The sequence below is a fragment of the Papio anubis genome, chromosome 18 (genome assembly GCF_008728515.1).
Source record: "Papio anubis isolate 15944 chromosome 18, Panubis1.0, whole genome shotgun sequence".
NCBI lineage: Eukaryota > Metazoa > Chordata > Mammalia > Primates > Cercopithecidae > Papio > Papio anubis.
Window position 1 is genome coordinate 46,422,062 of NC_044993.1, and position 26,270 is coordinate 46,448,331.

General features: G+C 54.1%; 3 protein-coding genes across 6 annotated transcripts in view; all 3 read left to right on the forward strand.

The window, feature by feature from the left end:
* The first annotated feature begins 9 nt into the window (after positions 1-9).
* Positions 10-3,648, forward strand: PRRT2 (proline rich transmembrane protein 2). Of its 3 annotated transcripts, XM_003918697.4 has the most exons (4): positions 10-249; positions 912-1,855; positions 2,252-2,384; positions 2,548-3,648. In XM_003918697.4, exons 2-4 carry the CDS (start codon positions 977-979, stop codon positions 2,556-2,558), a joined length of 1,023 nt encoding a protein of 340 aa, XP_003918746.1. In that variant the 5' UTR covers positions 10-249; positions 912-976; the 3' UTR covers positions 2,559-3,648. The 3 variants fall into 3 exon arrangements, with proteins under 3 accessions (XP_003918746.1, XP_009197118.1, XP_009197119.1); XM_009198854.3 differs by having other exon boundaries at positions 2,252-3,648; XM_009198855.3 differs by having other exon boundaries at positions 105-277; positions 2,252-3,648.
* Positions 3,649-4,099: 451 nt separating this feature from the next.
* On the forward strand, positions 4,100-8,978 carry PAGR1 (PAXIP1 associated glutamate rich protein 1). Its single transcript, XM_003918693.5, has 3 exons — positions 4,100-4,885; positions 5,088-5,170; positions 8,476-8,978. Exons 1-3 carry the CDS (start codon positions 4,404-4,406, stop codon positions 8,673-8,675), a joined length of 765 nt encoding a protein of 254 aa, XP_003918742.1. The 5' UTR covers positions 4,100-4,403; the 3' UTR covers positions 8,676-8,978.
* The window catches only part of MVP (major vault protein), a 30,600-nt gene continuing 13,119 nt past the window's right edge, over positions 8,790-26,270 (forward strand). Inside the window, exons 1-6 of one of the 2 annotated variants that reach the window (XM_021933281.2) lie at positions 8,790-9,359; positions 20,398-20,557; positions 20,718-20,958; positions 23,866-23,989; positions 24,068-24,199; positions 26,157-26,251. In XM_021933281.2, coding sequence (XP_021788973.1) covers positions 20,433-20,557; positions 20,718-20,958; positions 23,866-23,989; positions 24,068-24,199; positions 26,157-26,251 — 717 coding nt within the window. In that variant the 5' untranslated portion in view covers positions 8,790-9,359; positions 20,398-20,432. The remainder of the gene's footprint in view (positions 9,360-20,397; positions 20,558-20,717; positions 20,959-23,865; positions 23,990-24,067; positions 24,200-26,156; positions 26,252-26,270) is intronic. The other variant, XM_003918689.4, reaches the window with a different exon arrangement.

The following is a 26,270-nucleotide window of genomic DNA, read 5'->3' on the forward strand; positions in this document are numbered from 1 at the left end:
GTTGCCTGGGTAACGCGTGGCTCCCTTGGGCTGGCGGGAGGGGCCGGAGGCTCGCGAGGGGCGGGGGCGGCGCGCGACGGCGGCGGAGCGTAGGGGAGGGGACCGGAGAGGAGGGGATGAGCACACGGGAGGGAAGAGGAGGGAGACCCGCCGCCTCCCTCCCTCCCTAGCTGACTTGCTCTCTCCCGGGCTGCGGCTGCTGCAAAAGCCAGCAGCGGCAGCGGGAGCTGTCCGGAGGCCGGCGTCGAGGTGAGACCCGGGCAGACTGAGGCTGCGGGTAGGAGTGGACCGACCGACGGCCGACGCCGGGCGGGCTGCACGGGAATGCGGGTGTCTAGAGGGCTGGTGGTGCTGGGCGGGCTGAACCCTTGGGAGGAGGCGCCAGCCCACCGAAGGCGAGGGAAGCCCCGGGAGAGGGGCTGACAGGGGATCGGAGGAAATAACCAGGTCCCCCAGGAAGAAGCGGGGGCGTCCTCGCCCTAAACGCGCAGCAAGAAAACCCGCACCGCCTGGGCGCCCAGGGAGGAGGGGAGGATGCAGAGGGAGTGGAATGCGAATGTCGGGTCCTCTGCCTAGTCTGCCTGTCGGAGTGCTGTTTGCACAGCTCGTTAATTTTGGGGTGCTGGGATCTGAGAGTCTGGATCTTGTTGGATGGACCCAGGGAGAGACCCTGGAGAAGGTCCTGTTTACAAAAGGGTTAATCTTCCCCAGGGCTCTCCAAGCAGAATACTTTGAGTAGAGCACTCCTCCCCCAGGGATGTCCCACCCTAAAGCAAAGGAAACCCCAACTTTCTTCCTCTCCCTCGAGGCAGTGCAAGGCTGGCCCTGAGACAGGAATGTGGCCCAACTGGGCCTGCAGTGCTGAACACTCTCTTCCCTCCTCACCCCAAGCCTATCTCCTCCTCTTCCAGGGTTTGCCGCTGTCTCTGCTATTCCATCCTCCCCAAAGGGGCTCTCTCCCCTCTCCCATCTCAAGATGGCAGCCAGCAGCTCTGAGGTCTCTGAGATGAAGGGGGTTGAGGAGAGTCCCGAGGTTCCAGGCAAAGGGCCTGGCCATTCTGAAGCTGAAACTGGCCCTCCCCAGGTCCTAGCAGGGGTACCAGACCAGCCAGAGGCCCCGCAGCCAGGCCCAGACACCACTGCAGCCCTTGTGGACTCAGGGCCCAAGGCTGGGCTGGCTCCAGAAACCCCAGAGACCCCCGCTGGGGCCTCAGAAACAGCCCAGGCCACAGACCTCAGCTTAAGCCCAGGAGGGGAATCAAAGGCCAACTGCAGCCCCAAACAGCCATGCCAAGAAACAGTGTCCAAACCAGAAGTGAGCAAAGAGGCCTCTGCAGACCAGGGGTCCAGGCTGGAGTCTGCAGCCCCACCTGAACCAGCCCCAGAGCCTGCTCCGCAGCCAGACCCCCAGCCAGATTCCCAGCCCACCCCCAAGCCAGCCATTCAACCAGCGCTCCCTACCCAGGAGGACCCCACCCCTGAGATTCTGTCTGAGAGTGTGGAGGAAAAGCAAGAGAATGGGGCAGTGGTGCCCCTGCAGGCTGGTGATGGGGAAGAGGGCCCAGCCCCTGAGCCTCACTTGCCACCCTCAAAAAAATCCCCCCCAGCTAATGGGGCTCCCCCCCGAGTGCTGCAGCAGCTGGTTGAGGAGGATCGAATGGGAAGGGCGCACAGTGGGCATCCAGGATCTCCCCGAGGTAGCCTGAGCCGCCACCCCAGCTCCCAGCTGGCAGGTCCTGGGGTGGAGGGGGGTGAAGGCACCCAGAAACCTCGGGACTACATCATCCTTGCCATCCTGTCCTGCTTCTGCCCCATGTGGCCTGTCAACATCGTGGCCTTCGCTTATGCTGTCATGGTGAGCCCCATGGGACCCTGGCCCAGGCCTGCTGTGGCTCCCAGCTTCCCGCCAGTGCTGTGACAGAGCCCCAGGAGTAATCATGCCTTCCTTACCCTCTCCTGTCTGCATGGATCCCACCTCCCCAATTCCAGGGCCTTTGTTTGCCTCTCCCTAGGACCTAACCCTCTGAGCCACCACTGCCCTGCCCCTTTGGGTGGGAGGGATATGGAAACACATGTGTGTCACAGCCTCGCTGACCTGTGCCCTCCTCCCCCTGCCCCTCCACTCCTTCCTCCCTTACCCGCCATCCATGGGGCTGGCCTCTCTCTTCTGGATGACTTTTCCACCTGATCCCTTCTGGGCTGGCTTCTCCTGACCCCGGCCATGTGCCTCCACCCCTCGCCCTAATCCCAGTCCCGGAACAGCCTGCAGCAGGGGGACGTGGACGGGGCCCAGCGTCTGGGCCGTGTGGCCAAGCTCTTAAGCATCGTGGCACTGGTGGGGGGAGTCCTCATCATCATCGCCTCCTGCGTCATCAACTTAGGCGGTGAGTGGGGGCTTGGGACAGGCAGGGGAGGAATGGAAGGGTTGGCAAGGGCAGCTTTACTAACCCCTGCCCCTGCTCTCTCCTGTCTGTCCTCCTTACCTCTCCTTTGTCTCTCCTTGTCTCCCCCTCCCCCCTGTCTGTCCTTCCCTCTCCTCTCCCACAGTGTATAAGTGAGGGGCTCTGCCCCACATCCCAAGACTTTTCTTCCTGTTGGGAGCTGCCTTGGGCCCATCCCTCCCCTGGGGGGAGCCCAACTGATGGCCCTGGCCCCCACCCCTAAGGACCAAGGGAGCCTGAGCAGCCTTGTTTACAGCTTCTGTCCTGCTCCTGCATCTTGCCAGGCTCCTCTGCCAACTGTAGGCCTCCCTCATCCCTGCACTGGTTCCAACCTCCCTGCACTTCTGCCTGCATCCCCTCCAGCCTCTTGGCCCCCTATCCCTGCACTTCTGGAAACCTCCCTGCACTCTGGAAACCTCCCTGAACACCTCCACAACTCTGCGCTCTCAGCCTCCCTGCATCTCTCCTGGCCTCCCTGCACTTCTTCCTGCCTCCCAAATTCTCTGGACCTCCACCCTGGCCTCCTCCCAACTTCCATTGTCTTGGCATCTCTCAACCCTCAGTCCTCTCTTCCTTCCCTTATCATCTCCCCTTTCCTCTCCACGTCCCTCCCCCTTCCTCTTCCTGCCTCCTCATCTCCCTTAAGCATCCTCTTCTCCAACCTCCCGTCACCGTTTACTCTGCAAAAATGACAGCACTTAGATGAGGCTTGGGGGCGGGAAGCAGTGTTGGGAGAGGGCTCCCCAACCCCGGGCTCCGACTGTTCTCTGCTGGGACCACCCAGGGTCGGACACCCAAGGGTGTCTTGCAGGTCGTAGAGCTGGCAAGCCGGGCCTCGTGTGGGGACTCGGGCGAGGGTGGCGAGCACTGGTTCCGAACGCACGCCGGGGAGAAGGGAGGGACGCGGCGCTGACCCCTCCAGGTCAGCTGGAGTTGACCCGCCCACCTGGGCTTTTCAACCCCAGTCCACGAGTTTTTTCTTGAAGGTGTCGGGCTAGATTCATTCACGTGCTTCGTAACGAAAGAATCCAAAAAATAGGACCAAAGCGCCCACTGGCAGGAGCGAGGGCGGGGCGGGGCGCTCTATAATTATTTTCTAAGCTGACGGGGGAGGTTTGTTGCACGCGACAGCCCGCTGAGGAGGCGGGCACCGAGCTACAACGCGGTTCGGATTTGGCGGGGTTTTTTTTCAAAAAAAAAAAAAAAACTAAAATTCTTAAAAAAAAAAAAAAAGGCTATTATCAAACTGATTTCTCCCTTTTTGTATGCCGGATGCTGCATGAGTCTGAAACACCAATAAACGGAGACTGCATGAGACTCGCCTCCAGTCTCGGTTGGTTCCTGCGTTCGTCCCGCCGGCCCGGCGGTGCTGCCTCTCTTCCGGCAGAACCTTATTGGGTGGTATGCGCATGCGCCGTCCCGGTGGCCATCTTTACTGTGGGCTGAAGCCTGCGCGCCTACTCGCGCATGTGCAAGCCTTCCCTCGCTTTCCTCTTCCAAGTAGCCTAGACTAGAGCAGAGCCTCCCGCGCCATTTCTGTGCGCCTGCGTAGTGTGACCCTGCGCAGCCTGGGAGGCGGGTCTTAGCTCCAGGTGCGTACGGCGGCTGACTTGACGTGGCACACAACTGCAAGGTCTGGGGAGAGGGCGCCGCGTCCAGGTGTGGAGAGAGGCGGCGTGGAAGCGAAGAGTAGCCCGTCCCTCTCTTTCCCCTTTCCCCCTTTCGGAAAGTGGTTTCTGCGGGGCCCGGGAGCGTCGGAGTACCGGACCTCGATCCACGGGGTGGGGTCCTTGGTGGGGACGGAGCGCCCCCTCCCGGGGACGGGCGGTCTGGCCGCGGCGTCCCCTGCGGGAGCCTGATTGGCTGGAGACGGTCCCGAATCCCCCGGGGAGCCCGATCCCTGGGGGACCCTGGCTTCGGACTCCAGCAGCTGTCATCGCAGGGTCCCTGCCCTAGTGGCCTATGTCCCTTGCTCGGGGCCATGGAGACACTGCGGCCACCACGGCGGCGCCTCTGTCTGAAGAAGGGGAAGTGACCTCCGGCCTCCAGGCTCTGGCCGTGGAGGATACCGGAGGCCCCTCTGCCTCGGCCGGTAAGGCCGAGGACGAGGAGGAAGGAGGCCGAGAGGAGACTGAGCGTGAGGGGTCCGGGGAAGAGGAGGCGCAGGGAGAAGTCCCCAGCGCCGGTAAGGAAGAGCCTACGGAGGAGGACTCCGATGACTGGTGCGTGCCCTGCAGCGACGAGGAGGTGGAGCTGCCCGCAGATGGGCAGCCCTGGATGCCCCCGCCCTCCGAAATCCAGCGGCTCTATGAACTGCTGGCTGCCCACGGTACCCTGGAGCTGCAGGCCGAGATCCTGCCCCGCCGGCCTCCCACGCCGGAGGCCCAGAGCGAAGAGGAGAGATCCGATGAGGAGCCGGAGGCCAAAGAAGAGGAAGAGGAAAAGTAAAGACACACTCTTACACCTTGTCCCTGGGCTGCTCCCCTGATGGCGGGAGGAAATAAGGAGGGAAAATGTGGGACCCTGGAACCTTTGAAAGTGGAGGGAAGGAAGCCAGCGGGGGAGGAGGAACCGGGCAGGGGAGAAGCACAGGTGTGGGTGGGAGGGAGAACCGCCCTCACCCTTCACTCTGTTCACCTGTCCCAGACCACACATGCCCACGGAATTTGATTTTGATGATGAACCAGTGACACCAAAGGACTCCCTGATTGACCGGAGACGCACCCCAGGTACAAACGAGAGGGGACAGTTGGGGGAGGTGAAGGGCCTGGGCTCAGTTACCCAAGATCGGCTCCCCTAGAGGCCTTTGCTTGCTGCCTCAGATGCCACACAACTTACAGCTTCAGGAGAGAGTATTCGCCCAGTAGCACTATCTTTATGACTTAGATTACTACCTCGTCTTCCTTTTTTTTTTTTTTTTTTTTTTTTTTTTTTTGACAGAGTCTAGCCCTTGTCTCCCAGGCTGGAGTGCAATGGCATGATCTCGACTCACTGCAACCTCCGCCTCCCGGGTTCAGTAGTTTTCTGCTCAGCCTCGAGTAAAGCTGGGATTACAGACGATGCAACCCCAAAGCCAGGTCATTTGTATTTTAGTAGACGGGCTGCCACTGATGTTGGTTAGGTTGGTTCAACCTGATCTTAGATATCCTCGCTGTCCTCAGTTAGATTACAGGCATGAGCCAATGTGCCCAGCCTCTCATTCCTTTAAGGTCACCATAGGGCCGGGCGCCGTGGCTCAAGCCTGTAATCCCAGCACTTTGGGAGGCCGAGACGGGCGGATCACGCAGGTCAGGAGACGGAGACCATCCTGGCTAACACGGTGAAACCCTGCCCCTACTAAAAAAATGCAAAGAAAATTCAGTCGGGCGAGGTGGCGGCTTCTGTGGAACGCCCAGCTACCAGGAGGCTGAGGCAGGAGAATGGCGGAACCCGGGCGGAGCTTGCAGTGAGCCGAGATCGCTGCCCACTGCACTCCAGCCTGGGGCACAGAGCAAGACCCTGCCCAAAAAAAAAAAAACAAAAGAAACAATTATAATACAAAAAGAAGCCGGCATGGTAGGCACCTGTAATCCCAGCTACTCAGGAGGCTGAGGCAAGAGAATCACTTGAGCCCGGGAGGTGGAGGTTGCAGTGACCTGAGATCACACCACTGCACTCCAGCCTGAGCAACAGAGTGAGACTTCGTCTCAAAAAACACAATCACGGCCGGGCGCGGTGGCTCACACCTGTAATCTCAACACTTTGGGAGGCCGAGGTGGGCGGATCATGGTCAGGAGATCCAGACCATCCTGGCTAACATGGTGAAAACCCCATCTCTACTAAAAATACAAAAAATTGGGCCGGGCACACTGGCTCACGCCTGTAATCCCAGCACTTTGGGAGGCCGAGGTGGGCGGATCACAAGGTCAGGAGATCGAGACCATCCTGGCGAACACGGTGAAACCTCATCTGTACTGAAAATACAAAAAAAAAAAATTAGCCAGGCGTGGTGGCGGGCGCCTGTAGTCCCAGCTTCCAGGGAGGCTGAGGCAGGAGAATGGCGTGAACCCGGGAGGAGGAGCTTGCAGTGAGCTGAAATCGCTACTGCACTCCAGCCTGGGCGACAGAGCGAGACTCCGTCTCAAAAAAAAAAAAAAAAAAGCACAATTACAGATAATTCCTTTTTTTAAAAAACAACTAGTCATTGATTGTGGAAAATTACAGATAATTTTATCATGTTTCCCATTCCCAGAAGTCCAAGTCCTGGCCTTTCAATATTATCTAGATCCGCATCCCTGTACCACCACGTACATCCTCTAATTACACCAGTGACCCCATTTCCCACCCCATATGCCTTCCTAGAATTTATCCTCAGTCATGCCTTTTTTTCTTTTCTTTTTTCGTTTTTTTTTTTGGGGGGGGGGGGGAGAGACGGAGTCTTGCTGTGTTGCCCAGACTGGTTGGTCACCAACTCTTGAGCTCAAGTGATCCACCCGCCTCGGTCTCCCAAAGTGCTGAGATTATAGGCATGAGCCACTGCACCCAGCCTAGAGCCATTCTTTATTTCTCTCTCTTTTACCTGAACATTCACACCAGCAAGTCTTGGTAGCTATAAAAAGTACATTTCCAAGTACCTCTGCTACTCTCCACTTTCAACACCACATCCCCATCCAAGCCACTTTCTTTCTTGCTTAGATAGTTACAGTAGCTCTTAACTGGGCTCTCTGCTTCCAGTTTCTGCAATTCAGATGATCGTTTAAAAATATAAATCGTGTCATTTTTTTTTTCTTTGTGATGAAGTCTTTCTCTGTTGCTCTGGCTGGAGTGCAGTGGCATGATCTTGGCTCACTGCAATCTCCACCTCCTGGATTCAAGCGTTTCTCCTGCCTCAGCCTCCTGAGTGACTGGGATTATAAGCACACATCACCACGCCTAACTAATCTTTGTATTTTCTAGTAGAGAGGGGGTTTCACCATGTTGGCCAGGCTGGTCTTGAACTCCTGACCTCAAGTAATCTGCCCACCTTGGCTTCCCAAAGTGCTGGAATTACAGGCGTGAGCTGCTGTGCCCAGCCATAAATGTCACTTTTCTTGTTTTTTTTTTTTTTTTTTGAGACCAAGTCTTGCTCTGTCGCCCAGGCTGGAGTGCAGTGGTGCGATCTCAGCTCACTGCAAGCTCCGCCTTCCGGGTTCACACCATTCTCCTGCCTCAGCCTCCCGAGTAGCTGGGACTACAGGTGCCCGCCACCAGGCCCGGCTAATTTTTTGTATTTTTAGTAGAGACAGGGTTTCACCATGTTAGCCAGGATGGTCTCGATCTCCTGACCTCATGATCTGCCCGCCTCAGCCTCCCAAAGTGCTGGGATTACAGGTGTGAGCCACCGTGCCCGGCCTCATGTCACTTTTCGACTTAAAATTTTCCAAGGGATTCCATCTTGCCAGGGAAGAGCATGTCAAAGGAGAATCCAAGCGCTTCTCCCGCCACCTCCAGTTCTCTGCACTTTTTTTTTCTTTTTTTGGAGATGGAGTCTAGCTCTGTCACCAAGGCTGGAATGCAGTAGCGCGATTTCGTCTCATTGCAACCTCCACCTCCCGGGTTCAAACAATTCTCCTGCCTCAGCCTCCCGAGTAGCTGGGATTACGGGCACCCACCACCACGCCCAGCTATTTTTTGTGTTGGCCAGGCTGGTCTCAAACTCCTGATCTCGTGATTCGTCCACCTTGGCCTCCCAAAGTGCTGGCATTAACAAGCGTGAGCCACCATGCCCGGCCTGCACTCTTCTTTGAACAGAATTCTGTTCTTGTCCTAGGGCCTTTACCCTTGCCATTCGCCTGTCTGGTGTCTCCCTGGTCTTCACATTACCTGTGCCTTCCTGTCATTCAGGATCTTTGCTGCTCACTCTCTCTGAGGTCCAACCCTGAACCTCAGGTCCTCCAAGACAGAGGCCTGGGGACCTGCATGTTTAACCAGCTCCCCAAGTGATGAGTGAAGTCCAGGCAGGTCTGGTGCACACCACCTCCATCTCTTCCATGTATCTTACCTTCCCCTTCTCCAGGAAGCTCAGCCCGGAGCCAGAAACGGGAGGCCCGCCTGGACAAAGTGCTGTCGGACATGAAGAGACACAAGAAGCTGGAGGAGCAGATCCTTCGTACTGGGAGAGACCTCTTCAGCCTGGACTCGGAAGACCCCAGCCCTGCCAGCCCCCCACTCCGATCCTCCGGGAGTAGTCTCTTCCCTCGGCAGCGGAAGTACTGACTCCCACTGCTCCTGCCTCTAGGCTGCAGTGTCTGTACCTGCTGGGGCCTGGGCCCTCCTTCCCCAGCCCAGGCACTGAGAAACTTGGGAAGAAGAGAGAAACCTCAAGCTCCCAAACAGCACATTGCAGGAAAGAGGAAGAGAGAGTGTGAGTGTGTGTGTGTGTGTGTTTTCTATTGAACACCTGTAGAGAGAGTGTGTGAGCATGTGTGTGTGTGTGTTTTCTATTGAACACCTATTCGGAGACCTGGACTGAATTTTCTGAGTCTGAAATAAAAGATCCAGAGCTATCATCTCTTAAAAGGAGGGGCTGGAGCTGGAGCTCAACATTTAGGCCCCACTTCAAGGTGAGAGGCAGAATTGTATTCACCCAGATTGGAAAATGAATGCCAGATGGGCAGAGGCGCACCTGCCCCATCTCGGGCCCTCCAACCCCTCCCAGTCCGACTCCAGTGCAGGCAGCTGGCTCCGAGGCAGAAACTCATGAGCACGCAGGGAGCAGTGCGCCCTCAGCTGCAGCAGAGGCAGCCCGGAGGATAAAATGAGAACCAGCTGCACGGGCTCTTTAACTCCCAAGCCCCACCCCTGGGCCTGGCCTGCCTTGCCCTGCTGGGAAGTGATCCCCTAGGCTGGGTGAGAGTTCCCCATCCGAGGCGTTGGTTGCAGCTAGCTGCACTTCTAGATGTGAGTACATTGTACTAGCCCCCCAAACCCCAAATCAGGGGCAGATCTTTGTATCCCTCGAGGCTCCCTTTATTCCTGTCTTGCTTTCAAGGGCCTTGCTTCTGCTGGGGCAGGGAAAACATGTCTGAATCAGAGCGGGGAAGGAGGATGGGCGGTGGCTTTGCTTTGGGAGGTTTCACTTTCCAATAGTTGGGGTTTTCTGGGTTTTGAAGTAAAGGCAGATTAACTCACCAACACCATCCCCCAGCCCCCTGCAACTCTCGGGCCCCTCTCTGACTTCAGGGTCCCACATGGGAAATCAGGTGGGGGACCTTACAGGGTCATTCAGACCCCATCTTAGTGCTAGATCGGTGCTTGCTCTACTTGCCTGCACTGTCCTGGGACCTGGGCTCTGAACTGTCACCTTGAGCTCCAAGAATGTGACCTGTCCCCATTCAGGGCCCTTAACTATGACAGATAAGGTTTGTTTCTGCTCCACGCAGGGCTGGGCCAGCTGTGGGCCTCCGTCAGTCATTCAGGAAGTCATTAGAGTGATTTCCAGAAGGTGTAGAATTTAGTGGCCAAGGTTCTTTCCTTTTTGGGAGGAGAAAGTGAAAACTAGGATGCTCAGCTGGACCCACCAGCCTGAGATTCTGGGGAGCTTAGAGCTGTCCCTTGGGAGTGAAGCACTTGAGGGTGGGGGTGATAGCGAGGCTGATGGCCCCTGTGTTCTCAGCTCTCTGCCTGGGTGGCCCCTGGGTGGTGGGGGAAAGGCCGGCTGTCACGTGGGGTATCAGGTGGCTCTCTCAGAAACTCCCTTGGCACACAGCACTGGGTTGGTCCTGGGGTGTGGCTGTTTGGGCAAGACAGCCCTCTGTAGCCTTGAGCAGGTAGGGGGGCCACCTTGAGTGGGTGGCCCAGAGACAGCCTCAGGGCTCCAAGGTAACGGGGTGCTCAGGTTATCTTGGGTGCCGCCTTCCCAGGTTGTGGGGGAGCAGAGGCTGGGCGCTGGCTCAGCTTGTAGGAAACATTCACCTTTGAACTGCCATTGGCGCCATCTGGGCAGTACCCCGCCCCACCCAGGTCCTCTAGTCCTTATTCTCGGCTTAGAATCTTACTGTTTCTGCCTGAGAAGCCACTGCCTCCTAGTTTGTGGTCTCTACAGTCATACCCAGATTAGACTTCCGGCTCCATCCTTTGATAACTGTGTCCTCTTGGGCAAGTTTTTTAACTTCCAGGTTTATTGTGAGGATAACATGAGTCAGAGGACACTTAACACTGCCTGGCACAGATTAAGCTCATTGGAAATGGGAGTTGTTACTGGGGGGCGTTTGCCTGGAACACAGGGAAAGAGGCTCTCTCCCGGAAACCTAGACCCAGTGGGTCAGAAGTGAGGCCTGCAAAAAGCAGCGGGAGCGGGATTAAGAATTCCAGCCCGGGGCTGGGTTCGGTGGCTCAGGCACCCAGCATTTTGGGAGGCCAGGGTGGGAGGATGGCTTGAGGCCAAGAGTTCCATACCAGCCTGAGCAACATGAGACCCTTGTCTCTGTTTTGTATGTGTGTGGTTTTTTGTTTTGTTTTGTTTTTAAAGAATTATAGCTCAGTTCTATGATTAGGCAAGTTTAGAAAATATTAATGAAGATCGGGGTTCTGAAGCCTGGTTCCTGGGTTGCTTCTGATCTAGGAGGTTCTTGCCTCTGGTGACTGGTCTTAATTGGCAGGGGTGGGAGGAGGGAGGGAGGACAAGTGGAGGTCTGGGCTGGCTGAGCTGTTCTGTCTCCCCTCCTCAAAACCTGAGCTGCTCCCCTTCCAAAAGCCCAGTTGGGCAGACTCCCCAAACAATTTCCTTGGGAAGAATCATTCCTAAAACTGTGCTGCTTAAAAAAAAAAAAAAGGCGGGTGGTGGCTCAAGCCTGTAATCCCAGTACTTTGGGAGGCGAGGAGCGAGGATCTGAGTCAGGAGATGAGACCACATCCTGGCTATACAGTGAAACCCGTCTCTACTAAGAAATACAAAAAAACCCAGGCTGAGTGGCGAGCCTGTAGTCCCAGCTACTGGAGGCTGAGGGGCGGAGAATGGCGTGAACCCAGGGCGGGCTTGCTGGTGAGCTGAGATCCGGCCTGCCTCAGCCTGGGCTGCAAGTGAGACTCCGTCTCAAGAAATTGAGACGGATTCTCAATTTCCGTTAATGGTCTCTCCCTAAGGGGTGACAGGGAAAAGCAGCTGGGTGAAAACAGGCTGCTGGCAGTTCCTGAGTCATGTGACCCATTCTCTAAAGACTACAATATTTAAATCAGTGAGAAACTCCGTGAAGTTGTGTCCTTGTTTATACCAAACTTCATGTGCCTTTTCCTGAACCTGAAGCTGTGGGAAGGTCTGGGGGCGGGGCCAGGTCACCGACCTCGCCTCCAACCTCAGGACGGCCTGGAGCAAGAGCCCTGGGGTTGGAGACAAAGGAGGCTGCTTGGACCTGGGTAAGGGAAGGGGCTGGAGGAGAATGAGTGCAATTCCCTGCCCTTGATGAGCAGCCTGCAATTGGAGCTGTGTTTTTGTTTTTGAGACAGAGTCTCTGCTCTGTCCCCCAGGTGGGAGTACGATGGCGCAATCTCAGCTCACTGCAATCTCTGCTCCTGGGTTCAAGCAATTCTCCTGCCTCGGCCCCCTGAGTAGCTGAGACTACAGCTGCCTGTCACCATGTACGGCTAATTTTTGTATTTTTAGTAGAGACAGGGTTTCACCATGTTGACCAGGCTGGTCTCGAACTCCTGAGCTCAGGCGATCCTCCTGCTTCGGCCTCCCAAAGTGCTGGGATTACAGCCACAGCGCCTGGCCTGGAACTGATCTTTATCCTCCTCGCAGTTCCTACTATGCACCAGAAACCTTCCAGTCTCTAATACCTTTGACTTGAAGCAGTCACTTTTTTTCTTTTTCTTTCTTTTTTTTTTTTTTTGAGATGGCCTCACTCTTGCTCAGGCTAGAGTGCATTCCTGTGCTCCATTTATGGCTCACTGCAGCCTTGATCTCCCAGGCACAGGCAATCCTCCCACCTCAGCCTCCGAAGTAGCAAGGACCACAGGTGTGCACCACCACACCTAGCTAATATTTTTTATGATTTTTGTAGAGACGGGGTCTCGCTATGTTGCCCGGGCTGGTCTTGAACTCCTGGCCTCAAGTGATCCATCTCGGCCTCCCAAAGTGCTGGGATTACAGGCGGGAGCCACCAAGCCTGGTCAACAGTCACTTTTATTCTCACTTCACTGGAGAGGAAGGCTCAGAGGCTAGTAAGTGGCCCAGGAGCATGCTGGCAGTGATAAAACCTGCTGGAGTGACATTTTCCCACTGGCTCTCAATCCCAGATATATATTAAGAGTCAGAGGGAGAACTTTTTAAAATAGCAATGCATGAACCTCACCCGGACTAATTAAACAGAATCACCGGAGACGGGTAGCTTTAAAAAAGATCTCCAGAAGGCCGAGCGCCTGTTATCCTAGCCCTTTGGGAGGCCAAAGTGGGTGGATCACTTGAGGTCAGGAGTTTGAGACCAGCCTGTCCAAAATGGCGAAACCCTGTCGACTAAAAAAGTATAAAGTTACCCGGGTGTGGTGGGGTGTGGTGACATACGCCTGTAATCCCAGCTACTTGGGAGGCAGAGGCAGGAGAATTGCTTAACTCGGGAGGCAGAGGTTGCAGTGAGCCAAGATGGCACAATTGCACTCCAGTCTGGGCAACAAGAGCAAAACTCCATCTCAAAAAAAAAAAAACAAAAAAAAGATTTCCAGATGACCAGTGTGTAGCCTGGGCCAAGAGTCTCTGCTTTAGACCAGAGTTGCTCAGACTTTAATGTATGTGCAAGTCATTGAGGGTCGAGTTAAAATGCCGATGGATTCAGTGGCTCTGGGGTGGGGCTGGAGGCTGCATTGCTAACAAGCCTCCAGGTGGTGCCACTCTGCTCACTGCAGACTTGGTAGCAGTGTGGTCACTTGGTCAATTGCTATTTAAGACTCACTAGTGGCCGCAAGTGGTGGTTCACACCTGTAATCCTAGGACTTTGGGAGGCCGAGGCAGGCAGATTGCCTGAGCTCAGGAGTTTGAGAACACCCTGGGGTGAAACCCCATCTCTACTAAAATACAAAAAATTAGCCAGGCTTGGTGGCATGTGCCTGTAATTCCAGCTACTCGGGAGGCTGAGGCATGAGAATTGCTTGAACCTGGGAGGTAGGTGGACGTTGCAGTGAGCCAAGATTGTGTCACTTCACTCCGGCCTGGGCGACAGAGTGAGACTGTCTCCAAAAAACAAAAAACTCAGTATATCAGCTACTCACAGTTGACCCTGAAGATCTCTGGGAAGTAGTGACTCATGACTCGTTTATTAAGTTTTGCTGTAGCAGAAGTTTACTTTTGAGCCAAGAGTCTGTGACCCGGTCTCCCTCCCCCCCGCCTTTTTTTTTTTTTTCTTTCTTTCTTTCTTTAAAGAGATGGGGCCTTGCTATGTTGCCCAAACTGGTCTTGAACTCCTGGCCTCAAGCCATCCTCCCACCCTCGGCCTCCCAAAGTGTTGGGATGACAGGTGTGAGCCACCTCCCTCAGGCAAAAGCCCCTCTTTTAACTAGACAATGAACCTGGTTTCTGCTTTGGACAGGCTATTTAGTTCCTGTCCATTTACCCTCATGGTGGGAGAGACCCCAGTGGGATTTGGGGTGAAAGCTGGCTGTGGTTCTTGCAGAAGCCTCATGACCCCTGAGGGAGGTGTGATCAGGCAAGACTGGGCATCTATACTGAGAGCCGACTAGGGCAGGTCTCAGAAGCAGGGACTGAAGGAAGATGGGTGGATGAGTGGATCTGGGGAGCAGGGGCCAAGCCTGAGGGCTGGGCAGAGCTTTCCAAAGGTCAACACAATCCTTGCTATTGTCTTTTGAGGGCCCTGATCTATTTTAAGTAAAATGCTCTAACTGTGCATGTCATCTGGAAGGAAACCACAAAAACCTCAATCTGAGACTTGTCACCAACATGCTGCCTGAGTCAAAGGGTTTCCCTGGCTCACCTCCATGAATGGCGAGGGTAGAAGGCAAGACCTGTCCTGGGTGAATCTGGCGGGTGGTCTAGGCGGAAGGCCCAGGTTTAGGGCATGGCAGGTGGGTGGTCAGGGAGGTGAGGTGGGGTCCTGGTGCTGATGCAGGGGCAGTTGCTGAGGGCTTGGCCTCAGAACAAGCCAGGAGTCCAGCCGTGAGGATGACTCTTGCTGAGTCACTGAGCCGGGTGAGGCGTTCAGCCCACCTGATTGGGTCCAGCTGGGGCAGCAGATGGTGGAGAGGCCTCAGCTGTGGGGGACGTGGTGGGGATCATCCATCGATGAGCCAATGGAGGGCGTTCCCAGAGCCTGCTTCCAACCTTGCACAGCTTTCTAGAGTTCAAATCTTCCTGGGGGGCCTCAGAGCCCTGTCCATACCTCCGCTTACAGCGCCAGCCCTTCCTCTTCTCCCATCTGGTTTCCTGGCCAGGTTTCGGGCCTGCAGAGAACCCTCCAAGGGAGCAGTGGAAAAAGCTTCACCTGGCAGTGAAAGCCCTACTTGCTGTTCCATCCCGGCAGCTGGGGTGAAACAAGACTTGCCACTGACCAGTAAATAACTGAGGCTTAAACCAGCATGCCAGGTCAGGCAGGGAGCCCCCGGCACTGGTTATATTCCCCAGATCCCTCACTGGATAGGAAAGTTGGGCCTCAGGCATTCTTCCTCCTCTGCAGTCGGAGTGCAGATTAAGAGCCAGGCTCTGTTCTGAGTGCTTTATGTGCTAACTCGGTTGATGATGATATCCATTCTCATTTTGTAGATGAGGAAGCAGGCACAGGGTGGTCAAGGGACTTGTTCAAATCACTGATCCCATAAGGTTGAGAACCAGTAGATGAGGAAACAGGCACAGTGTGGTCAAGGGACTTGTTCAAATCACTGATCCCACAAGGTTGAGAACCAAGATCCAGGCATCCTGGCTGGGCGTGGTGGCTCCACCTGTAATCCCAGTGCTTTGGGAAGCTAAGGCTGGATGATTGCTTAAGTCCGGGATTTTGAGACCAGCTTGGACAACAGAGACCTTATACCCACAAAAAGTTAAAAATTAGCTAGGCGTGGCGGTACGTACCTACAGTCCCAGCTACTCAAGAGGCTGAGATGGGAGGATCCCTTGAGCTGAGGAGTTCAAGGCTGCACAGTGAGCTGTGATCACTGCACTCCAGCCTGGGCAACAAAATAAGACCTTACCTCAAAAAAAAAAAAAAAAAAAAAGGGGGGGCCGAGCGCAGTGGCTCACGCCTGTAATCCCAGCACTTTGGGAGGCAGAGCCAGGTGGATCACAAGGTCAAGAGATTGAGACCATCCTGGTCAACATGGTGAAACCATGTCTCTACTAAACAAAAAAAATACAAAAAGTTAGCTGGGCATGGTGGTGGGCACCTGTAGTCCCAACACTCGGGAGGCTGAGGCAGGAGAACGGTGTGAACCTGGGAGGCAGAGGTTGCAGTGAGTTGAGATTGTGCCACTGCACTGGTGACAGAGACTCCGTCAAAAAAAAAAAAAATCCAGATCTAGGAGTCCCAGCCCTCTGGACTTTCCAGAACAGGGCCCTGTATTGTGGAGTAACTGGGGGGTAGAATCAAAGGTGAGCAGGATGAGGCAATAGGAAGAAAAGACAAGGTCCCCATAAGAGTGGCAAGAGGAACAGAGCCAGGAGATCGGAAAGCAAACCCCTGTATTCCCAAACCACAGAAGAGGTTAGACAAGCCACCCTCCTCCAAGCCAAGGGAAAGTAACTTTGAGCAAAAATGAGCAACAGAAAAGTATCAAGGTCAGATCCCATACAAAGTTGCAAGATGAAAGAATGAGCAGCAGAATAACCTCCCTGTGATGTGGGAAGTGTGCCAGGAAAACAAACCCAAACTGTAACCTCTTTCAGAATGAGGCAAGGCAGTGAGGAAACTATATAAAAACATGAAAACAGCCGATCAGAGCTGTAGGCCGGGGCAGTCTGGGTCGGAATGGGTGCCCCGAACCACGGGACCGTGAGGCCTCTCTAGAAAGACAGGACCAGGCATTCCACCAGGGTTCTAGTCCCGACAGTACCACTAACTTGCTTGTGGCCTTGAAGGATTCATTGTCCCTGTCTGGGTCTCAACTATTGAGAGCTCCACTGTCCCATATGGGATCAACCAGCCATATTTGGCAATTTAAATTAAAATTAGCTGGGTATGGTAGCTCACACCTCTAATCCCAGCACTTTACGAGGCTGAGGCGGGAGGATTGCTTGAGCCCAGGAGTTCGAGACCAGCCTAGGCAACATAGCAGCACCTTGTCTCTGCAAAAGAAATGAAAAAATTAGCTAGGCGTGGTGGCACGTGCCTGTAATCCCAGCTACTCAGGAGGCTACGGTGGGAGGATCGCTTGAGTCTAGAGGTTGAGGCTGCAGTGGGCCATGATTGTGCCACTGCACTCCTGCCTAGGCAACAGAACAAGACCTTGTCTCAAAAAATGATTTTAAAATTTAGTTCCTCAGATGCAGTAGCCACATTTTATTTATTTTATTTTTTTCCGAGACAGAGTCTTGCTCTGTCACCCAGAACTGGAGTGCAATGGCGAGATCTTGGCTCACTGCAATCTCTGCCTCGCGGGTTCCAGCAATTCTCCTGCCTCAGCCTCCCAAGTAGTTGGATTACAGGCATGTGCCACCACGCCCAGCTAATTTTTGTATTTTTAGTAGAGACAGGGTTTCTCCATGTTGGCCAGGCTGGTCTCAAACTCCTGACCTCGTGATCTGCCCGCCTCAGCCTCCCAAAGTGCTGAGATTACAGGCATGAGCCAGCATGCCTGGCCACTAGCCACATTTTAAGTGTTCAGGAGCCACGTGTGGATGTGGCTAGTCCAAAGACAGCACAGATTTAGAATATTCCCCATCATTGTAGAAAGATTTAGAATATTCCTCATCAGTGAACACTGCTGAGTTAAAGGAGTTTTGTTGTTGTTGTTGTTGTTGTTTTGAGATGGAGTCTCGCTCTGTTGCCCAGGCTGGAGTGCAATAGCACGATCTCTGCTCACTGCAACCTCTGCCTCCCAGGTTCAAGCAATCCTCCTGTCTCAGCTCCGCTAGTAGCTGGGAATACCGGCACCCACCCCCATGACCGTCTAATTTTTATATTTTTAGTACAGACAGGGTTTTGCCATGTTGGCCAGGCTGGGTCTTGAACTCCTGACCTCAGGTGATCAACCTGCCTTGGCCTCCCAAAGTGCTGGGATTACAGGCGTGAGCCACCATGCCCAGCCAAGTTAAAGGGTTTTTAAACAATAGCCGGGCAGTGCAGTGGCGTGGCTGTAAGGCAGCAGGGGGTGGTGGGGACTGTGGTAGGTGGGAAAGCTTGTATTCCATCTAAATGGGGCAGCTGCTGCTTGACTGTAGGCTGTATTGCTGGTCTTCTAATTCTTCAAGTGAAGCAGGAATTGGGATTTTGTGAAGACTCACAATTTCTAAACAAAAAGTTGAAATTTTATAGATTGTGAGGCTCAAGTGTAACTCCTCTTTTTTTTTTTTTTTTTTTTTTGAGACGGAGTCTAGCTCTGTCGCCCAGGCTGGAGTGCAGTGGCCAGATCTCAGCTCACTGCAAGCTCCGCCTCCCAGGTTTACACCATTCTCCTGGCTCAGCCTCCCGAGTAGCTGGGACTACAGGCGCCTGCCACCTCGCCCGGCTAGTTTTTTGTATTTTTTAGTAGAGACGGGGTTTCACCGTGTTAACCAGGATGGTCTCGATCTCCTGACCTTGTGATCCGCCCGTCTCAGCCTCCCAAAGTGCTGGGATTACAGGCTTGAGCCACCGCGCCCGGCCAAGTGTAACTCCTCTTGGGCCGTATCCAGCCTTGATTCTGTAATTTATGGCTCCTGCCTGTTTGTCCTCGGCCAGGCCACTCCCTTCTTCCCCTCACTTGTATTTTTCACCTGGGGTTGGAGGCCGGGTAGATGGTAGAATTGATGAGGAGCTACTTTTTTTTTTTTTTTTTTTTTTTTAAGACAGAGTCTTGCTCTGCCTCCCATAATGCTGGGATTACAGGCATGAGCCACTGCACCTGTCCTAGCTAGACATTTTTGAGGCCACCACCAGACAAAAGAGGCTCCTCATCGGCCAGGTGTGATGGCCCACGCCTGTAATCCCAGCACTTTGGAAGGCAGAGGCAAGAGGATTGCTTGAGGCCAGGAGTTCGAGACCAGCCTGGGCAACATAATGAGAACTCATCTCTACAAAAAAAAAAAAAAAAAAAAAGGGCTGGGCGTGGTGGCTCACGCCTGTAATCCCAGCGCTTTGGGAGGCTGAGGCAGGTGGATCACGAGGTCAGGAAATCAAGACCGTCCTGGCTAACACGGTGAAACCCCGTCTCTACTAAAAATACAAAAAATTGGCCGGGCGCGGTGGCTCAAGCCTGTAATCCCAGCACTTTGGGAGGCCGAGACGGGCGGATCACGAGGTCAGGAGATCGAGACCATCCTGGCTAACAAGGTGAAACCCCATCTCTACTAAAAAATACAAAAAAAACTAGCCGGGCGAAGTGGCGGGCGCCTGTGGTCCCAGCTACTCGGGAGGCTGAGGCAGGAGAATGGCGTGAACCCGGGAGGCGGAGCTTGCAGTGAGCTGAGATCCGGCCACCGCACTCCAGCCTGGGCGACAGAGCCAGACTCAGTCTCAAAAAAAAAAAAAAAAAAATTAGCTGGGCGTGGCGGTGGGCGCCTGTAGTCCCAGCTACTCAGGTGGCTGAGGCAGGAGAATGGCGTGAACCAGGGAGGCGGAGCTTGCAGTGAGCCAAGATCACACCACTGCACTCCAGCCTGGGTGACAGAGCGAGACTCCATCTCAAAAAAAAAAAAAAAAGCCAGACATGGTGGCATGCACCAGTAGTCTCAGCTACCCAGGAGGCTGAGGCATGGCTTTTGTGAGCTATGATTGCACCACTGCACTCCAGCCTGGGTGACTCCGTCTCAAAAAAAAAAAAAAAAAAGTCTGACCTGAGTCTCTTAAGGATGAGGCCCTAGAGCACCTAGTAAACTTGGTCCCATTTGTGTGACTCAAAGGGACTTGTCCAAAGTCCAAGGGGTGCTGGGGGCAAGGGTGGGGCTTAGGTAGGGCATGTAACATTCCTGAACAGGCCAAGCACTGGGTGAAACCACTCAGGATTCAGAAGCAGGTGGGATGGGGTGGTTGGAACATGATAATCAATCATCCCCCTTCTCCTTCCTTTCCACCCCACCCTTGCTCACAACTGTAGGAGCTAAGGGTGGGAGAGAACTGGGGAGGAGGCGGCCAGAGTGATTTGCAGTGTTACTAATGCAGCTGGTTCTATGGAAGCCTCAGTTCTGTCTGGGATCCCTTTCATGAGCAGTGGACTAGGTCTTCACATTCAGCCCAGGATTACTACAGCATAAGAACGGGGGAGGAGCATAGACACAGCTCATGCAAACATTCCTTCTGTTTGTTTATGGCTGAATCCTAGCCAATGGACTACCTGAGGCATACAGATATTCTCTGGCTGTGGGCTGACATTTGAATACAGCTGGGGCCTCAGGATTCTCTGAAATAAAGGGCTGCCTCCCTCTGGAGGAGCCAGGCAGCTCCTCGGAGCAGCTGCCCATTGCGTGCTGGACAAGGCCATGTCACTGCCTCCATGGCTCCCCAGTCTCCCAGCTTGCTGTATCTCTCCACCTTAGAGACTGGGAGTGCCTTGATCTGAAGCTCTTTGCAGTGCTGGTGGCAGTGTAGGGGAAAGTAGTTGATGGGAGCAAGGGAAAGGAATTGGCAAGGAACCCTGGGCCTCTGGCTCACTGCATCAAGCCGTTCTTTACGGTCAGGATGGGCTGTGTCGTCTTGGGTGGGGTGAAGACAGGGAGCGGTGGGCATGTGGATGCGGACAGGGAAGGGTGCAGTGACCTGGCTGGAGGAGGTAGGGCCGTATCCCACCCAGAGCCTGTCTCCAGACTCATGACTGCCCCATCCCAGGCTCCCTGGGCTCATCCTGTGTCCTCTCCCCCACCTACCAGTCATCTTCTGGTGAGCCCTAGGCTTAGGAGTCACCATGGCAACTGAAGAGTTCATCATCCGCATCCCCCCATACCACTATATCCATGTGCTGGACCAGAACAGCAACGTGTCCCGTGTGGAGGTCGGGCCAAAGACCTACATCCGGCAGGACAATGAGAGGTGGGTGTGGGGGCTGGGCTGTGGGGGAGCCTTAGGGATGTGGGGACCCATTGGTCTGGCTGGCATGATGGTCCTTTTCCTCCTCCCTGTTCCCAAGCAGGAATGGCCCTCGCTTGGGTGACAGAGAGGTTTCTCTCTTATTTGGTGTCCCCTTTGGTAGTGGGAGACCTGGTCCCAGGTCCCCACACCTCTTATCTTCCTGCAGGGTACTGTTTGCCCCTATGCGCATGGTGACCGTCCCCCCACGTCACTACTGCACAGTGGCCAACCCTGTGTCTCGGGATGCCCAGGGCTTGGTGCTGTTTGATGTCACAGGGCAAGTTCGGCTTCGCCACGCTGACCTCGAGATCCGGCTGGCCCAGGACCCCTTCCCCCTGTACCCAGGGGAGGTGCTGGAAAAGGTACCTGGCTTCCTCTCTCCCTGTGCCCCATCCTGCCTGTCCTCCACCTGCCTTGGGCTCTGTACTGCTGCCGCCGCCGCCTTCTTTTTTTTGGGGGGGGGGCAGAATTTCGCTGTTGTCGCCCAGGCTGGAGTGCAGTGACATAATCTTGGCTCACTGGAAGCTCCACCTCCTGGGTTCAAGTAATTTTACTGCCTCAGCCTCCCAAGTAGCTGGGATTACAGGTACCCACCACCACGCCCGGCTAATTTTTGTATTTTTCATAGAGACGGGGTTTCACCATGTTGGCCAGTCTGATCTCAAACTCCTGACCCCAGGTGATCTGCCCACCTCAGCCTCCCAAAGTGCCGGGATTACAGGCATGAGCCACTGTGCTCAGCCTGTACTGTTTTCTAAAGGGAAAACAAATCAGGGCAGTGGGAGGGGTGGGGAGAGAGATTTGCTGGCTCTCACCAAGGGTGGAATTGACTCACTGTACTTCCACTCACCTCCAGCCACCCCCATCCTCCACACATGCCCCAAACACACCTGCCTCTTTTCTGAGAACTATTGGTCCATCTCACCTGCTAATCTCCCAGGCTCCAGAGCCTACCAGAAGTGCCCAGTCTGGCATTAAATGGCATGTGCCAAGATTAAGCAGTTCATTCACCCAGTGCCAGACACTGGTGGGCAGTGCCAAAGCAGCAGTGACAAGCCCAGGCCCCGGGCTGTGCCTATTCTAGGAGAAGCCATCGCAGGCCTGAACCTACAGCCAGGCTCTTGTCCCTCTTGGTCTCAGGCCTGGGCCTGAGCAGGTGGATGTCCCACCTTCATTCCCTTACGTATTCTTCTACCTTTATCTTCCGGCCATTTAATGGTTTTTTTTACTGACTTTACTGATCAGTGCTGCTTGATCCTGAAAGCATAATAGCAGGACATGGGGAACTTTTAGAGACATTCATGTCCACTTAGGTGCAGACAGTTTGGGGGAAGTGTGTGGGTAGAGAGAAAATGAAGAATGATTAAGACAATAACCCTTAAGGAATCCAAGTGAAGAGTACATAGGGGTTTTTGTACCTTTTTTTTTTTTTTTTTTGAAATGGAGTCTCACTTTGTTGCCCAGGTTGGAGTGCAGTGGCATAATCTCGGCTCACTAGAAGGTCCACATCCTGGGTTCATGCAATTCTCCTGCCTGAGCCTCCCAAGTAGCTGGGACTACAGGCATGCGCCACCATACCCGGCTAATTTTTTATATTTTTAGTAGAGACGGAGTTTCACTGTGTTAGCCAGGATGGTCTCGATCTCCTGACCTCGTGATCCACCTGCATTGGCCTCCCAAAGTGCTGGGATTAGAGGCGTGAGCCATTGTGCCCGGCCTTTTTTTTTTTTTTTTTTAATTGAGACTGGATCTCCCCCTGTTGCCTAGACAGGAGTACAGTGGGGTGATCATAGCTCACTGCAACCTCAACCTCCTGGGCTTAAACGATCCTTCCACCTCATTCTCCCAAAATGCTGGGATTGCAGGTGTGAGCCACCACGCTCTGCCTAAGATTTCATTTTAAAGAATACGTTCGACTGGGCACAGTGGCTCACGCCTGTAATCCCAGCACTTCGGGAGGCCAAGGTAGTCAGATCACTTGAGGTCAGGAGTTTGAGACCAGGCTGGCCAACATGGTGAAAACCCATCTCTACTAAATATGCAACAATTAGCCAAGTGTGGTGGTGCGTGCCTGTAATCCCAGCTATTTGGGAGGCTGAGGCATGAGAATCACTTGAACCCAGCAGGTGGAGGTTGCAGTGAGCCAAGATTGCACCACTGCACTCCAGCCCGGGCGACAGAGCAAGACTCTGTCTCAAAAAAAAAAAAAAAAAAAAAAAATTAGCTGGGGGTGACACCTGTAATCCCAGCCACTCAGGAGGCTAAGATGGGAGGATCACATGAGCCTGGGAGGTTGAGGCTGTTGTGAGCCATGGTTGTACCACTGCAGTCCAGCCTGTACGACACAGGGAGACCCCGTCTCCCAAAAAAAAAAAAAAAAAAAAAAAAAACCAGCCTTTCCTCTGAGCCCTCGTTTCAGTTCAAAAGGTCTTCTCTAACTTCTTCTTCATCTGAACTCCTGAAGACCCTCTTGCCCTGACAGTATTTGTAGTCTACTAGGACAGAATGGTTAGCGTCTGCATGTTATCGCCTTGCTGGAACTTAAATTTCATGATACGTTCTCTCCACCACAACCAGGGTGCCCTGCAGGAAGGAGATGAGCAGGGAAAGGTTCTCTGAGCAGCGAGCCTCCAGCCCTGCTCGCCATCCAGTGTGTCGCCAGCGGGTGGAGTGGAGTCGTTCTGCTCGCTCGTTCAGCCCAGGACCAGCCTCATCAGAGTCGGGCACAGTGGGCAGGCTTCACTCAAAACCAGAGTTCAAGTCTTGACTCAGTTTCTCACTAGCTGTGTGACCTTGGTCATGTCTTCTGATCTTTTATTTATTTATTTATTTATTTATTTATTTTATTTATTTTATTTATTTATTTATGAGACAGGGTCTTGCTCTGCCACCCGGGCTGGAGTGCAGTGGTGCAATCATAGCTCACTGAAGCCTTAACCTCCTGGGCTCAAGCAATCCTCCCACCTCAGCCTCCAGAGTAGCTGGGACTACAGGTGTGCGCCGCCACCATGCCTGGTTAAATTTTTTTTTTTCAGAGATGGGGTCTTGCTATGTTGTCCAGGCTGGTTCTTGAATGAGGTCAAGCGATCCTCTTACCTCAGCCTCCCAAAGTGCTGGGATGAGTGGTGTGAGCCACTGTGCCCGGCCTCCACCCCGGTCTTATTTCAGGACATACAGAGATGGATGCTGTGGACCCACCTCCAGAGCATCAGGCATTGGGGGGGGTCACAGTACTGATTGTTCTGTGTCCCCACTTTCTTCCCCACTAGGACATCACACCCCTGCAAGTGGTTCTGCCCAACACTGCCCTCCATCTAAAGGCGCTGCTTGATTTTGAGGATAAAGATGGAGACAAGGTGGTGGCAGGAGACGAGTGGCTTTTCGAGGGACCTGGTAAGTTCTGTCTCCATAGGGTTCCCTGCCTTCCTGCCATAGCCCTGATACCTTCTGACCATTACCTTCCCTCCCCAGGCACGTACATCCCCCGGAAGGAAGTGGAGGTTGTGGAGATCATTCAGGCCACCATCATCAGGCAGAACCAGGCTCTGCGACTGAGGGCCCGCAAGGAGTGTTGGGACCGGGACGGCAAGGAGAGGGTGACAGGTGGGTTCACCAAGAGGCGATGATGGTGGGGTGGGCAGGGGGGGTCCCCACTGCAGGGGAAGCAGGGGAAGGTTGGGGAAAGCCTCCTGTAGTCTCAGAGAGGTGCTTTCCTGGTATCTTTTGAAAGCTGTTGAGGGCCACCCACTGTCCTCCTTTTGCCACCGCCACTTCATGCTGTTTCCACTTGGTTTGGAAAATGTGACCATGACCATGAGGATGTGGCTTTTCCTTCCCCCACCTTCACCATGAGCTATGGGCAGTGGCCATGTCTTATCTGATTCTGGATCAACAAAGTAGATATTCAAATACAGCTGACAAATGTAGGCCAATAGGTATAGTGGCTCACACCTGTCATCCCAGCACTTTGCCAAGGTGGGTGGATCGTCTGAGCCCAGGAGCTTAAGACCAGCCTGAGCAACACAGTGAGACCCCCTCTCTACAAAGAGTTTAAAAATTAGCCGGGTGTTGTGATACTCACCTGTGGTCCCAGCTACTCAGAAGGCTAAAGAGGGAGGACTGCTTGAGCCCAGGAGTGGAGGCTGCAGTGAGCTGTGATTGCACCACTGCACTCCATCCTGGGCAACAGAGGTACTACCTCGAGGTACTACCATTACCACTTTCTATATATTAACACTGGGATACAGAATGCAGGTTGCTTGCCCTGGGGTGTGGCCAGGCAGGGCGAGGCTGGGACCTGCATCCAGGCACTCTGACTTCTCCAATAAACCAAAGGACATCTACAACTCCAACAGAGGCAGTTCTGCTGCCCATTTTAGCGGAAGGACAAAAGTTGGTCTTTGGAGCTTAGAGAAGGCAGAGCAGGCTGTTGTTACAGCAGCAACTTGGGCATCTTAGGAAGGCTTTTAGGCCGCGCGTGGTGGATCACGCCTGGAATCCCAGCACCTTGGGAGGCCAAGATGGGCAGATCGCTTGAGGCCAGGAGTTCCAGACCAGCTTGGGCAACATGGTGAAATACCATCTCTACAAAAAATAAAAATATTAGCTGGGCTTGGTGGCACGTGCCTGTAATCCCAGCTACTCAGGAGGCTAAGGCATGAGAATCACTTGAACCCAGGAGGCTGAGGTTGCAGCGAGCTGAGATCGCAGCCTGGGCAACAGATGGAGACTCCGTCTCAAAAAAAAAAAAAAAAAAAAAAAAAAACTGGGGTGGGTTTGTTTTCCTCTGGCCTCAAAGAAGTGAATAAGGCCGGGCGCGGTGGCTCACGCCTGTAATCCCAGCACTTTGGGAGGCCGAGGCGGGCGGATCACAAGGTCAGGAGATCGAGACCACAGTGAAACCCCGTCTCTACTAAAAATACAAAAAAAATTAGCCGGAGCGTGGTGGGCGCCTGTGGTCCCAGCTTACTCAGGAGGCTGGAGGGGTGGCAGGAGAATGGCGTGAACCCGGAGGCGGAGGGCCAGTAGTGAGTCGAGATCGCCCCACTGCACTCCAGTCTGGCACAGCCGAGACTCCGTCTCAAAAAAAAAAAGAAGTGAATAAGAGGACTGCAGTCACCTGGGTGCAGTGGCTCACGCCTGTAGTCCCAGCACTTTGGGAGGCCAAGGCGGTGGATCACGAGGTCAGGAGATCAAGACCATGGTGAAACCCTGTCTCTACTAAAAGTACAAAAAATTAGCCGGGCGAGGTGGCGGGCACCTGTAGTCCCAGCTACTCGGGAGGCTGAGGCAGGAGAATGGTGTGAACCCGGGAGGCGGAGCTTGCAGTGAACCGAGATAGCACCACTGCACTCTGGCCTGGAGACAAAGCGAGACTCCGTCTCAAAAAAAAAAAAAAAAAAAAAAAGGACTAAAAGGACTGCAATCATGACCTCGAGCCTGGGGTCAGTGGTGTCTTTTTGCCTATGAAATCTGTCAATCCCGTGTCTAGGCTGTGGGGGAGGGCAGGTGGGGAGCAGGCTGGAGGACTCTTGGCCCTTACCCTCCACTCTTGGCCCAGGGGAAGAATGGCTGGTCACCACAGTGGGGGCATACCTCCCAGCGGTGTTTGAGGAGGTTCTGGATTTGGTGGATGCCGTCATCCTTACGGAAAAGGTTGGTGCTTTTGGAGCTG